A 14,367-nucleotide genomic window follows, 5' to 3' on the forward strand; every position below is an offset into this window, starting at 1 on the left:
GTAAAGAATCCCAAAATTAGCACTCGCGCTCGTAAGATGCTTGAGCACTTCTCTTTGAGTACATTCAGCACCAGCTAGGGCAATTCAACAAAGCAAGTACCGCCTGTGCTTGTCCATTAAAGTGACCAGCAATCTGTTAGATTCGATATTTACATAAAGAAATGTACTCTCCAAGCAGAGGAGGGTTTCCGGCTGGTTTTTGATGTGTTATTAGGCGTTTTTGTTTGACTTTCTCCTTTGCCATGTTCTTTTTTTCTCTATGTAGTGGGGTTTATAAAGACAAAAAAAAAACATAACAATTTGTAGAAAGCCAGACAAAACCGACTAATAACACGTCAAAAACTAGCCGGAACCCCTCCTCTGCTTGGAGAGTAAAAGAAATGTACATGCGTGACTCACCATCAGCTCTTTCCTGAGCCTCTCCAGTTCCGCTGCCATGGACGCCGCGTGCGAGATGTCCCCGTTGTACCCGTTCACCTTCCCCGTGCGCAGGTCCTCCAGCTGCTTCGTCAGCCCGTCCACGCGCGTCACCGCCGCCGCAAGCTCCTTCTGCTTCTCCGAGAACAGCTGACGCACCGACTCCAGCTCTGAGGCTGAAATGAAACGGGAAAATTAGCATTGTGAGAGAGCTGTGAAGATCTCACTACTGCCACCAGTGTACTACAGGCACACCAAGATCCAGGCAAGACTGCAAAAAAAAGCAATAATTAATCCTGGCTCAAACTATCCTGGGTGCCATCCTAGTTAGTTTAGCGAGGCTCCCAAACACCCCCACTTGTTGCGGGTATGGGGGAGTATGGGAGCTTAAACTAGGATGGCACCCAGGATTGGTGCATGTACAATCTGGCGCATGTTACAAATGTTCCTCAGTATAGTCGCTTTGGTGAGGAAGACTATTGTTTCTACTGTTCTTAATCTCATCATTAAACACCCGTGTTTACATGTTGGATTTAAGGTTGTTTGGTACAGTTCAATCAAATTGTAATAATAATGACCATCGAACCATCAAGTAGCTTGGAAACTCAAGTTCCTTGCATTGGGATTCTTCAACAAAGTGATTTTGCTTTTCTAGACCAAGAAGTGCGCGTTTTCGTTTGCATGAGATTTTCACATGTTCCTGTTGATTCATGGGGAGAAACAAGTGCCAGAAAGGAGAACAGGTGGCCGGCCCACGGGGAACATGACATCATGTTCTAATCACGATGGTATGCCAACTATCAACTTCAGAGAACAAGTTCATTAACTACCAGGAAAAGGGGCCTGTTATTTCAGACTTTCCTCAGGCAAGAAATAACTGCCGGCAGGGTGTAATATGAGGAAAACATCCTGATTTCAAGCTCCATATGGGAACTGGTATAAAACTGGGTTATAAGAGTACTATGAATATGATGGAATCTTGTTTACTGTATAGTAGTACTGTATCTTAACGTCTGAGCCAGTAGGGCAGAGGTCAATGTTGTTGTGTCTCTCCAGGCTAACTTGTACTACAGATGCCAAGGCAGCGAGCCACTTTTGTGGTTCAAAACATGGATGTTTGTGTTTCAAACAATCATTTCAAGATGTTTTATTTTGGAATCATAGTGACTCTCTTACAGAATGATTACAGTCAATTCTCCTTGTTTGTTTATTCTTTATTTGCATGTAAACCTCCTAGGCTTGTTAGATAATGGTCAATTTAAGGAAATATGCGAGGAAGCTTACATCTGTTTCTTGCCATCAGCAGAAAATATCAATTTTACCACAGAGTTGGTAACTAGAATAGGCTAAGAAGCTCTTTATAGCACACCAGATCAGTGACTAATCAATCAGTTTACAGTTCACAGCTCAGTTCACAGCTACAAAGCTCAAGTTTAACGTTTAGAAATTGTGTTATGTTGTTGGGAAGAAGATAGTGAGGGGTACGTGTCTTATAGGACTGGAGGCTGCTCACACAAATGCACCACATACGCCTGTCATCAACGCTAACAATGTTTGAGGTATGCTCCCATATTTTTAGGGGAGGCAGGGTGGACCATGTCCAAAGAGGGGACGACCCCTGTGACCTCTGGTACCCAAACATGGCGGACAGCTGCCCCAGTGGGAGCCGGAGAGTACACATGCCCACCCCCAGTGGTGCAGGTCCTGACAGACTCCCAGCAGGAGTTTCCCTGTATGGCACAAACATTTCCACCTGTCTGTGGCAGTGTTTCCTCACCATCATCAACTAACAAAACATGTCCTGCTTAATGCTAGGGTCACATTTCCTAACCGGGCCCGGTCGGGCTGTTTGCGGAAACGAACAATCCAGGTGTGTGTCAATAAATTTGCACAAGCTATGCTCTTAAATAGTTTTGGGCACATTTTGTGTTTCTGTCGTCTTTTATATCGTACTTTTCGTTCCCAAAGACTGCCCGGCCGGGCCACGGATTGGAAATGTGACCCTAGCATTATGGCCAGTCTTCCTATCTATGGCTTCAAATTCAGTGATGAAAAATACGGGAACAGGTCACCTTAGATATTGCTTTTGGGATGTAATTATGATGATGATGATGACGATGGGATGTAAGTATGGATATAAATATTTATTGAAAAGCAGCCCAATCTTCCATCTTCCAAACTAAAAGCTTGCGAAAAATGTTTTGAAGTCCCATACTTATTTTCAAGGTGATTACCTCTTTTTTATTATTCACATTCAAGTCTCCTTGAGATACTGATAGTGTGTTATGAGCAGTAGCCATGTGCACAAATAAATCTCTACCTACTTTGAACATTATGTGATTTGTTTGTGCAACTGTATGTGCTTGTTCAGCTGTCACCACATTTTCCATGGGGGGTTTACTTTGAGGTTTTGGTCACTCCCATTGAGTTAATCAAGTGCATGCCTTGGATCTCCCTGATGCACCCAGGCCAGCTTTGATTGTGTTAACACTTGGTTGCTATAATTAATAGGACCTGCACCAGCAACCACCAAGGGTAACAGGTGTAGAGACCCTTTTCTACTGCAGTTTATCAACATGGGTTCACAAGTGTGTCTCCTAATTCTGAGACAAAGATAAATCCATATACAGCATTGTATTAGCTTGCTGTGTAATTTTAGTAGCAACTTGTACATATGTGTTTGTAAACGTGTCTTTGTTGTGAACTGCTTCATTTCGTTGGTAAGAAATATGCAGGCAGCAACTATCATCTGCTGGAGCACACTGAAGTTAGAACCTTGGAGGGCAAGTTGTGGCTTGAGAGCAAGAACAGTGTCTAACATTTGGACAGAACATGTACATCTCAATGGGTTCACAACATTGTACAAGGTAGTTGGCAGTTGTGAAGGAGTGGGGCTGCACACTATAGTGCATATTCTAATGGGGGCAAGGAACGTATTACCAATGGCAACATGCTGAAGGCTAGTTGAAGGAAAGAGAACAGACAGTTGGCAGGTGTTTGATATTACACGGTAACTAACTTCCTGCATGAAGTCCTTGTAAAGCAAACTAAGCATCACATACAATTTACTATACCAGATGCACCAGGTTCCAGCACCCTCATCCTATCTACTGAAAGTTGTGAAACTTTCATGGTGGTTTTCTTTTGGCGGTTTTCGCAATGAGCCCTCTACTGCAAATTCGTTATATCACGAATATGTCTCCCTCATATGACTACTGTACAACAGAGTTGTTTCATACAATATACTCTGGTACTGATTCCAAGGTCTTTGCCAAGGCTACTTACTGAAGATTTTATCAGCTGCTCAATAGCCCACAATGTAACTACTGTTTCTTTCAGTGTGCCATAGGGGAACTTGCAGAACCCACAGGGACAGGAGTCCACTTAGAGCATGTAGGTAAATGACTATGGAGCTGTCAGTGGTTTAAAGTGGCCACTCAGGAGGGGAGGGTTAAGTCTGACAGGTCCCCTCCCCAGTGGATTTGCAGGGAAACCAATGAATTGGTTCCATTGTCAGGACTGTGGCCCACAAGTGTAAAACATATAGCACCACAGGAGATGCGTGTCGCCTGTTTAATATTTTTGGCTACATTTCCATCATAGAACATTCTGGAGAGAGATGTCTACAGGCACAATGCATCAGCATTCTATGCTTGCAGAATGATGATCAATTGATTTTCATCCAGAAGGGTAATTTTCTGTAAGATATAAACCAACCGGTTAACCGCTTTAATTCTACATTCAGCAACTAATTACATCTAACATTTAAGACTTACTGGCAGTTGTACTTAGTGAGTAAGGATATACATATATCCTAGATATGCTACCAGGCTTGACTGTGCAGAAGAGGAAACTGCCGTTGGTAAAATTGTACAAATGTTTTCAACTGCCTCATTAACAGGGCCTGGATGAGGGCCGGGGTACTGTCAATGCTCTATGCTAAATTCAGAAAGGCAGCAGTTACATATCACAAAAAATTCAAGCAGGGTGGCTTTGCTTTACACTAAATTTGGTCAAATATTACAGTTTAAGTTGAATGCACCAATTATGCTCTTCTTAAATCTAAGTTGTCTGGCTACGAATTATGTGGAATCAAAACGACTGATTACGCTCTATATAAAAGGGCATGTAGGCCCCTATATATAACAGCATCAGTGACCAGATGGCAAGAGAAGAGGAACAGATTGTTTGGCCTGACCTACATGTACATGGGTAGTGACAACATCAGCACATAATAATATATGTTCTAATCTTCTACAACAACTTCAAGGGTTGGAACTAGGTTAAGAAAACAGCCACCAGACAAGACTGGTGTACGTTTACACCATGTTGGCCTTGTTCTGTATCCTGTCTGGCCCCAAAAGACACAGGGTACAGATATTATAGCTTTTTTAAGGTTCTAATGTTACATCTGTACCAGTAAACTTGAATTAAGGACATCAGTGGTCCTGTAGGGCAATGGGTTCTGGTCTAGCTTTTTTGCACACAGGGTAAAAATCTTCAAATCCACAAACTCCCACCTTGGACAATATTAGAGGGGACTGCAGTTCAGCAATCAGATCATCATTCAGAAGGGACGTTAAGCCTTTAGCCCCTTATGTGGGCCTTGTATGGGGAAGCCATAGGCGCCAACCCCATGCACAGAACTCAAAACACTCAGAAGACAAGGGGTGACCCAGTGCCAAAACTGTTAGGGACATCACAGTCTCATTGCCCTCTCTACTATCACTGATACCGTAGCCAATTTGCCATCCCATTTAGTTTACTGGAAGCCCCCTCTCACTTCATAATCCTCATAAAACATTTTGTGAGGGAGCGAGCATGGGAGCCTCCGATAACAAAATAGGATGGCACCTAGGTCACATCACTGGATAACCAAAAAAATCACTGTATACTGGACTTACACAAGTTGGAGTTGGAGGTTCTCTGCTGCTCCGCCTGCCCCCGAAGTGACCTGAGTTTGCGCAGTTTCATCTCCTGGCTCTCCACCTTGTCTCTCAGCATACGCAATCTCTCGTTTTCTTCTGCCATGTCTTGCTGGGCCTGTGCACAGTAGAACAGAAACAAAACAGGGCAATCAGAGATGGCAGACTTCATCCTCTCAAAGCATGGTCAGACACACTCACGGTCACGCAGGCACACACACTTACAAACATACGCACATGCACACACACACACACACACACACACACACACACACACAAACACACACACACATGTAACAGACATAAACAAGCAAACAAACACACACATACAAAACTTACCTCCCTTGGCTTAGGGTTAGGTAATCATTGGTCACTTTTCTACAAATATTCAATGCAATGAAATGAATCCTTACACAACAACAAACCACTAGAAGACAGAGCGAATAGAATAGTGAGGTATTTTTCTATGGTATATACTGCTATTACAAAATGCTTGGATACAGGTTTTAACAATAAATACAAACAAACACAGGACTTACATGTACTGACACTTGTATTCCAGACTGAATACAAAGAGCAGTAACTGAGACAGTCAACACCACCCCAACCAGGCCAATTCTTTTCTACAACTGAACATACATGTATACATGTACATGTACTATTTTGAGGACAGTGATTTTGTTTATTCGCATTTGTGTCTATATATGTAAATCCCAAATTTGATGTTGCATTCATTTGGTATTACAGAAAATCTCTAAAAATCATGGCCTATACTTTACACGTACCGGATATGACTTGTTTGCTTTTGGATCTGGGCAGATATTACTGCTGGCCAACTATCTGGCACCCCCACACCCACATAGCTCTAGCTTGAGTTCACGTCTAGAATGTGCCAGGGCAGTTTTCTGTCCTCATCAGAACCTCTTACAAATTTGTAGCAGGCTTTGATGGTGTGTTATCCTATGCCAGAATGACGAACTTGAACCCTGGATGATTGCGATTTACAAACTACAGACGTCACTGTTGTCAAGTTCGAACATTTGAGGCATACACGAGAACAGGAGCTTGGCACTGAACTTCTCCTTTTCCAATATAAATAGCCGCCCTAAAAGTAGAAATTCTAGCATGTCACACAGGTTAATTTCAATATGGAAACGATGGCCTTACGGGTCGTCTTGATATTGCCACATAAACTTGACAGTCCCGTCTTGTCTTGTAGACTATGGGCCCTCCAATAAAAAATTTGTGCCCTCTGCCCATTTAAGGCTCAAAGCTGTTCCATGGTTTGCGCACATCCTTATAAAAACATGTCATCCAGACATTCTAAAAAGGGAATACTGCCCCCTGTCACCCTCAGATGATTCACTAAATCCTTAAATTCAAGTCTAAGTCCAAGTTTAATCCTTCAATTTGTTGTTACTAGACTTCTCCTTGCGATCAAATGTTCCTGTCATAATTATCTTTAATAGCAAGGCTTATCATAGAGGTGTTCACAGTGGTAGAGACCTGTTTAGGCTAGGAGTGCCCACCCACCCTCTCTGGTACCTCCCCCTCCCAGCCTCAACAGGCTGAAGCCTTCAGAGGTTCAACTTGACATCTGCGCAGACTTCACAGCACTGGGAAACCTTATACTGTGTCTTGTCTGGCCTCTGGCCGATGCACAGGGTTTGTGCCCTCCCTATGGGCCTGCAACCACTCAAGATAGCAGGGCTTTCTTCACTCAGATAAAGTCTACAGTGTCAGTTTTCTTTGAGAATTTCAGCCGCAAACAGCCGAAACTACAAAGTACAAATTTTATCAGTGTTTGACAAGACTGATAACACTTCACGAGGTATTATATAGCTTTGCTTTTTTTCTCTCTTTGTAGGCACCAATTAAAGCCTGTAAAGCTTGTACCAGTCTTGTTATTACTCTGGCTTAGCTAGGGTTGGGGTTGATGCTATAAGTAAAGGTTAGCCTTTGGGCCCCCTGATATGTGACCTTGCTTTCCATGGTACATGTAGTTGGTAAGCTGGGAGTATGGGAACTGCAGAAAACTAACAAGGATGGCACCCAGGCTAATATGTTCTAGCAACCCCACCCCATATAGCTCACCGCCAAATACCTGCCATGGCAACAGCAAGGATATCTTGCTGTTCTACAGTATGAACCACCACTAGTAGTAGGACGAAAGCGACCAGATAACACCCGCAACAACAACCCACCTTACCTTGTTGTTTGAGGAATTTGAGTCTCTGCTCCTTTGCGACCAACATTTAACATTTGCTGCTGACTCTCGATCTGAACCCACATCTAATACTAGTTTCCAGGATAACAACCCCACCATGTATAGTATACTGCCAAAATCTTGCTACTGAAACAGCAAGGATCACTACAACTCACCTTATCTTGTTGTTTGAGGAATTTGAGTCTCTGCTCCTTTGCGACCAACATTTGCTGCGGACTCTTGACCTGAACCCAAATCTATACTGCTTTCCAGGATAACAACCCCACCCTGTATAGTATACTGCCAAAAGCTTGCTACTGAAACAGCAAGGGTCACAACAACCTACCTTCTTCTTAAAACATTTTCAGTCATTTACAATCAACAACCCACCTTATCTTGCTGTTTGAGGAATTTGAGTCTCTGCTCCTTTGCGACCAACATTTGCTGCTGACTCTCGATCTGCTGCTGCTGCCTGGTGGCCATCTCCTGCAGGTCTGCCAGTGTCAGGTCCAGCCCAGGAGGCAGCTAGAGACACAGGGAGGAAAACAGCAATGTCAGCAACAGATTTGTACTTGCTGTATATGTGCACATACTAGTACAGGCCATACAAATTCATTTACTTGGTTCTTGGAGACCTTTTAATTAAGAGGGAATTCCACAGAGGCTTCACCATTTAGACAAAAATTTGGTCACTTAACAGTCAAAGGTCTACAAGTAGGCAGCTACACACACTGGGTAGGAAACAGTCAAGACAGCATCCGATCATACAGTGTACATTTGCATGTAAGATACTATACATGTATATGTGAAACAAATACATACAAGTACAGCCCGAAAAAGGGACAGCCATAAGGGCCACATCAATTTATCTACTTCGTTCTTGGACATCCTGAATGAAGTGGGATTTAAGAGAGGCTAGACTTAGACCATTGAGATAAGAATTTTGTTCCTAAACGGTCAATAATCTAAAAGGTCTTTCACTGACCATTCAATGATTCTAATGATCAATGAGTTGTTCATAATCATAGGTTGCCTTTGATTAATCCTGGGACATGTTCGATTGAAAATTCAGTATGATAATAAGGACAGCCCTCAAAAGGGACAGGCCAGAAGTTCAACATACAAATGTACTAGCCTTACCAGGACGATCCTAAAATCAACATGCTATGTCACCTTTTACCCTAACCACATCACGGAGTGTACTTTGGACAAGGAGAAAGCTGCAGAAGGAGACGCCACAGCTAAGTCAGCATGACATGGACGGCCCTTATAAGGGTGAGGGCCACAAGTTCAGCATACTGGCCTTACCAGGACGGTTATAAAATCAACATGTTATGGAAATGGATACGTGTCTTGAATCTCTTGATCCTGTTTTAGCTTGCAGAAAGCTATTTTCCCACAACCACAAGGGACATTATGTAACATGGATATTCTCCTAGCTCTTTATGGCAAATATTGGATTGTGTGCAAAGACAGTGTATCAAAGAGAAAGAAAAACATGGTTATCAAAGTTTGGTTTCCTTCACATTTTTCATCAACTCTGGTCTGGTAGATACTTTGTGGAAGTTGTCTTTTCGTCTCCGAAATTTGCCAACCATAAATAGGGGTAAGTTCAAATAAAGAACCCATGTTAACCCACGGTGTCCTGTCAATCAGAATATGCCTGTGAAGCATGATCAGTGACAAATTTTTCTTGCATTTTTTCCGTCTAGATTGACCAGTGACCACTACATAGGTTTCTACAGTAGAAATGCCTGTGATCTGGGCTGACAGTTTCGGCGTGGGTTCGAATCTCGGTTGGGATCACTTGGGATCTACTTGCTCCTTTGATTTGTTTCAGAAAGAATCCAATGTAGACATAGCGTAAGAAAACAAGCAACATTGACTTATACATACATGGATACAAGAGATGTGATGACAAACAAGAAAAATGGCTGTACCGTTGAAAACCTATAACTTGCAAAAGAAGTTTGACAAGACCTCTGTCTGAAAGAAACCAACCATTGACACTTGACACACAACCTTCCTCCTCATCTGACCTGGAGGAGTATGACCCTGATAGAGATTACCAGAACTGTCAACTCAGTGAAGAACCAACATTCCGCCATTGTCAGAGGATAGGGGAACAGGAAGGCACTGATCCGTAACATCTGCTGAAACCTAACAGTCACTCCTAACCTTTCACCTACACAAGATCATCTGCTGAAATGTAGATGTAACTTTATAGTAACTTTCTTTTCTCAGTTACATGTACAGTATCATGGACTGGTATTGGCAGGCAAGGACGTCAGTATAATTCAGTGCTGAATAACGATGCTTTCGATGACATACTGCTACAGTCAAGCCTGTACTAGGGACAACCTCTACACAAGGACTCCCTGACCACTTTTTGGTGGCCTGTCTAAAGTGACCACCTGCCCACTTAGGCCAGATTTTATTGGTCACATGAGCGGTCTTCTTGGACAATTGTTACTGCATATACAGTTTGCTACACAATACACAATGTAGATATAATGTCACTTTCCTTAGAACATCCTTATGACCAAAGTGACAGGAACAGATATCTTAGCCTGAAGCTGACAGCCCTGATAGGTCATGGTCAGGACCAAGACTAGCACTGACCCCACCAGCTTAAACTTGGAATGCAGCTTAAACTGTCCCCAGTGTACGACAGACCTTGGCATGAAATAAGGTACAGTGGTAGAACACAACAGAACAACTTCTAAGATTCCAACATGCCAATTGTAACAAAGAAGAATGCTCTCCAGGGCTTGGTAAAAATAGACGTCTGGTCTAAGTAACAGGTGGAAGACTGGGGGCAGCCTCAAGCCTTGTTCGAGTCCTACCAAAAATGTGTAAAATGTTAAAGGTATTCAACTACCTACACAAGATAACAGTTACTCAAGCAACTGGATAGATTTTGAAAACTTGAGTAACTGTTATTCTTGTGAATCTTCTAACCGGGATATCTGACCTTCATCAACGAATTCAGCTATTTATAACTGGTCTATTCCTTAACTGAAAAAGTGGTTATAGAGTGAGGAAGGACCAGGGCTGTCTCCAGCTTTAAATTTTGTTCGGCTAACTTAAATTCATAGCCTAATCATGGTTAAATCTGTCATTTTAAGCTTACAAGCAAAATTCAGTTTCATCAATTTGATGCCATGAAGTTCAGATGTTCTGGATGGATGGGGTGAATTTTTTACGGGACATGAAGCAAATTTCCGTCTTCGGACCAAGGGATGGGTCCTGGTACAGCCCTGGGGAGGACCCACCAGAACACACGTCCCAAACTAAGCCATGGACTTGATCACTTCCAGCCATGACACAACTGTCAGGTCCCAGCTCAGTAGTGTGGTCATGACCTCCAACTCAAGGTCAGGGATGCCACCCTCACGACTATGTTCTAATGGACAGGAATGTGAGGGAAGGGCTGCCCCTGTATGTTTGACTAGCGGTCTTCCGGCAAACGCAAACTGCCTGCTACCGGCGGGCGTTTGAAGCCTAAGACTTAGACACTACATAACAACAAGAAAACTATTGCTAAAGCAGATTTGATATACGATACATTGCAAGAAACAGCTTGCTATGGTTGGTGAGCAGTTGCAAAGTAGTTTTAGGCTTACTGCAGAGTGAAGCCGTAGTAAAATGTGCAATAAATTGTACTGAGGTGGAAGTCAAGTGAATAATGCCCAATTTATCAATTAATCTTAATAGAATGAAGGCATAGATAGATGGAAATGTGTTTAAGCTGACTGCGTTTTTTCTTCTAAATTTCTATAATGAAAACTGAAACAATTGAAGGACGCATGCATAAGAACTTCCCACACTTTTCCTTTGGTCTAAACTTAAGTCATCCATACCTTGATTGATGAGGATTTGAACGAGTAAAAATCATTGAGGGCAGTCACCTCATCTTTTTCTAAGTAACTGTTATTAATCTGGTGTTAAATCAAACTGGATGGCAGCCGTTAAGTCGTTACATACGGCCTTCAATGTCTCCTGATTACTGGGGCAAGGTCGACACTGAAAGTGAACCTCAGACACCCCCAAGACCTGGGCATGATTACAACCATCTGCAGGTCTCACCTGGGTTCACCCCTTATACAGCAACATGGCCACATGTGAAGAGGTCTTTGAAGTTTAAGTTTCAACAAGGCTAAAGTCAACATAACCTATGTACAGCATTTCTGATAGACTTTGTGGTTATAGTTATGGTCACAAAAGTAGTTAAAATCTTTTTTTTTCTCCATCATCAGTAAGTCGGAGAAATAAATCACATTGGTCCCATTCCCTCACATTAAAGTTTGTTAAGTTTAAACTCAATGCCAAGCTTTTGGTGGACTTCTATCTCAAAGCAACTATCACAGAGATTAACATATACTTCTTTGGAAAAGATAAATATATGATATGATATAATATGATTTGATTTGATCAATATAAAATTATATATTCCCACAGTCATCCATACTTTGATTCACGAGGACTTGTACAAGTTCAAATCATATCAAACTATATCTTTTTCATGAGGACTTGTATAAGTCCAAATCATGATCAAACTATATATTTTCCACATAATCAAACAGAGAAATGTTTTCTTCACACATAGAGGAATTTATGTAGGCTCTATACAATGAAACAACTTGACAGCCTGCTTCATGTCAACTGGGATAAGTAACAGCCCCACTGATATAAGGGACCCTTTCTGTTGACATCTGATCCCTGCAAAGTTGCTACAGAGATAACACTGACAAGAGGCTAAGTTAGAATAATAAGATAATTCTAATTTCCATGGCATAATCAAACAAACAAACAGCCAGCAATGACTCTGTGTTGAAGATGTCAAAATTCTTTAGAAGATTCCAGGCTTTGAATCTAAATTTCCCCGAATTCAACCACTTCTTCCCCCATAAAAAAGTCATGAAAATTTGCTTACAAAATGTTGAGCTATTCTGCCTACTGACACCTGTGAAAAGATAACCTCCTTGGCACAGGGAAGAAGTCAAGGCTTATATAAACAGCATTTAGGAAGTGTTGCCCAAGACCGTTATAGTCCTGAAGCTGACATGGCACAAATGGCCCCAGGAACTTTTACCCTGCACAAACTATTTCTTTAACGTCACAACGGATTGTCCAGATTTGTTTGTGCCAAAAGGCAGGAAAGACATGGGCGACCAGGAATGGGGGGAATGCCAAGAATCAGCTGCTCGATGATAAGCTTTCTTAACACCCACACAGAAAACCTTGGAGACATAAAGAAAGAAGTACATAAAGGAACATAATCCTTTCAAACCTTGTCACTAAACACATCTTCAGGAAGGGTTTCATGAGGAAGCATCACACAGCTGGAGATTATTTTTTCTAAATGTCCAGCGTTCTGCGAACATAACCCTGAGCAAGGACATCACTGAAAGCTTCCAATACCTCTTTTAACATTCCTGTATTTGAGAATTCCGGAGTTTAAATGAAGTATGTGACTTACATTGTACGCAGGACAATGCTGTGGATTCCAGGCAAGACTAGCGGCCGCAGGATTATAGCCCGAACTCAAGGCTGTAACAGTCCTGTACTAACTAGTATCACATGACAACCTTATCTTCATGACTATTGGCGAGAGATTTTCCTTTAATAGCAGAGAATGCCTTTGACTGTGAGCTTGCCCTGTCCTTGGGCCACATCTGGAACTCTCTACCCACTGACAAGGTTGACAAGGTTGGGGAGAAATTCAATTACAGTAGGCAGCGGAGCAGTGATGGTTTGAAGGAAAATCTACTATTAACTGTAATTGCGTGTGATACCAAGTTCGATGTCAGTTCAAAAGTTATCAACGGCCAATGTCGGCTGTCAAGAACCAATAGTAGCATGCAGCAATTAGACTCAAGTTACAAAATCTAAGAACAAAGCTTATTTAGTATTTGATAGAGAACAACCAGAACTCGGTTGATTTCATAACTGTGTACATATCTGGTTGGTTCTGTTTCTATTATATCTATATATATCTATATATATCTATATATAGTGCTCTTTCAACAATTTCTTAGCTGTAAGTCTGTACGAAAAATTAGCAAATGATTATCAGGAAAACATTTACAGTAATTACCCCTTTTATTTTAATTAGTGAATAAAAAAACAACCTAGTACAGTATACTCACCCTGCTCATAAAATGATATCACCCCTCCTAATAAATGATTTCATAAATGGAATGGCCCTTGCAAGAATTTCTAATACAAATTAAAATAATTTCCCGGGGAGATATTGGGGTGGACAAATCTACCAGCTTTACTGAAAGTCGTCTTTAAAAAAATCTTCAAGAACGTCTCCTTGATTATGTCAAAATGACCACTTATCCACATAAGAGACCAAGGAAAATCTTTCTCATCTTGGCAAATCATTCGATCATCATTAATCTGGAACTGAAAGGTAAGGAGACTTTGGAAGGAAGCCCAAGGAACGCCCGCCCCAGGAGAGGACCAGGAATGCACAACAAAGGCTCCAGCAGCCCACTGCTGAGTAGATACAGTAGAAATTCACAGTAACTTGGCACACAGACTACAGTTTGCCTCAGGTGTCTTAAATGATTTGTAGGTCAGCAAGTTTGTGCTGCAGGAAAAGGAGGATGGCTGACAGAAAGGCAAACACAATCAAAGTTTTTAAACGTCTAGATACATCAATAGATTTATCAGGAATATGAAATTAAAATAGGAAGAAGATGTCTGTAGTCATAATATCCCATATATTTTGGCAAAGTTGTATGACAATTTAGGGCGCAGAATCCTACATCTTGAGCAGCATAATTTAGGTTCAGTGACTATGCAAAT

The 14,367-nt window shown here is 41.8% G+C and overlaps 1 protein-coding gene across 10 annotated transcripts in view; it reads right to left on the reverse strand.

Moving 5' to 3' along the window:
• Positions 1-14,367, reverse strand: part of LOC136433870 (apoptosis-stimulating of p53 protein 2-like) — a 58,865-nt gene that overhangs the window by 7,045 nt on the left and 37,453 nt on the right. For 8 of the 10 annotated variants that reach the window (XM_066426439.1, XM_066426440.1, XM_066426445.1 and 5 more), the window contains 3 exons: positions 7,939-8,073; positions 5,322-5,460; positions 400-593 (listed from right to left, as the gene is read on the reverse strand). In XM_066426439.1, coding sequence (XP_066282536.1) covers positions 400-593; positions 5,322-5,460; positions 7,939-8,073 — 468 coding nt within the window. Of the gene's footprint in view, positions 1-399; positions 594-5,321; positions 5,461-7,546; positions 7,594-7,724; positions 7,815-7,938; positions 8,074-14,367 lie in introns of those variants that run through there. The other 2 variants (XM_066426447.1, XM_066426448.1) reach the window with 2 other exon arrangements.

Source organism: Branchiostoma lanceolatum, chromosome 4 (genome assembly GCF_035083965.1).
Source record: "Branchiostoma lanceolatum isolate klBraLanc5 chromosome 4, klBraLanc5.hap2, whole genome shotgun sequence".
Lineage (NCBI taxonomy): Eukaryota > Metazoa > Chordata > Leptocardii > Amphioxiformes > Branchiostomatidae > Branchiostoma > Branchiostoma lanceolatum.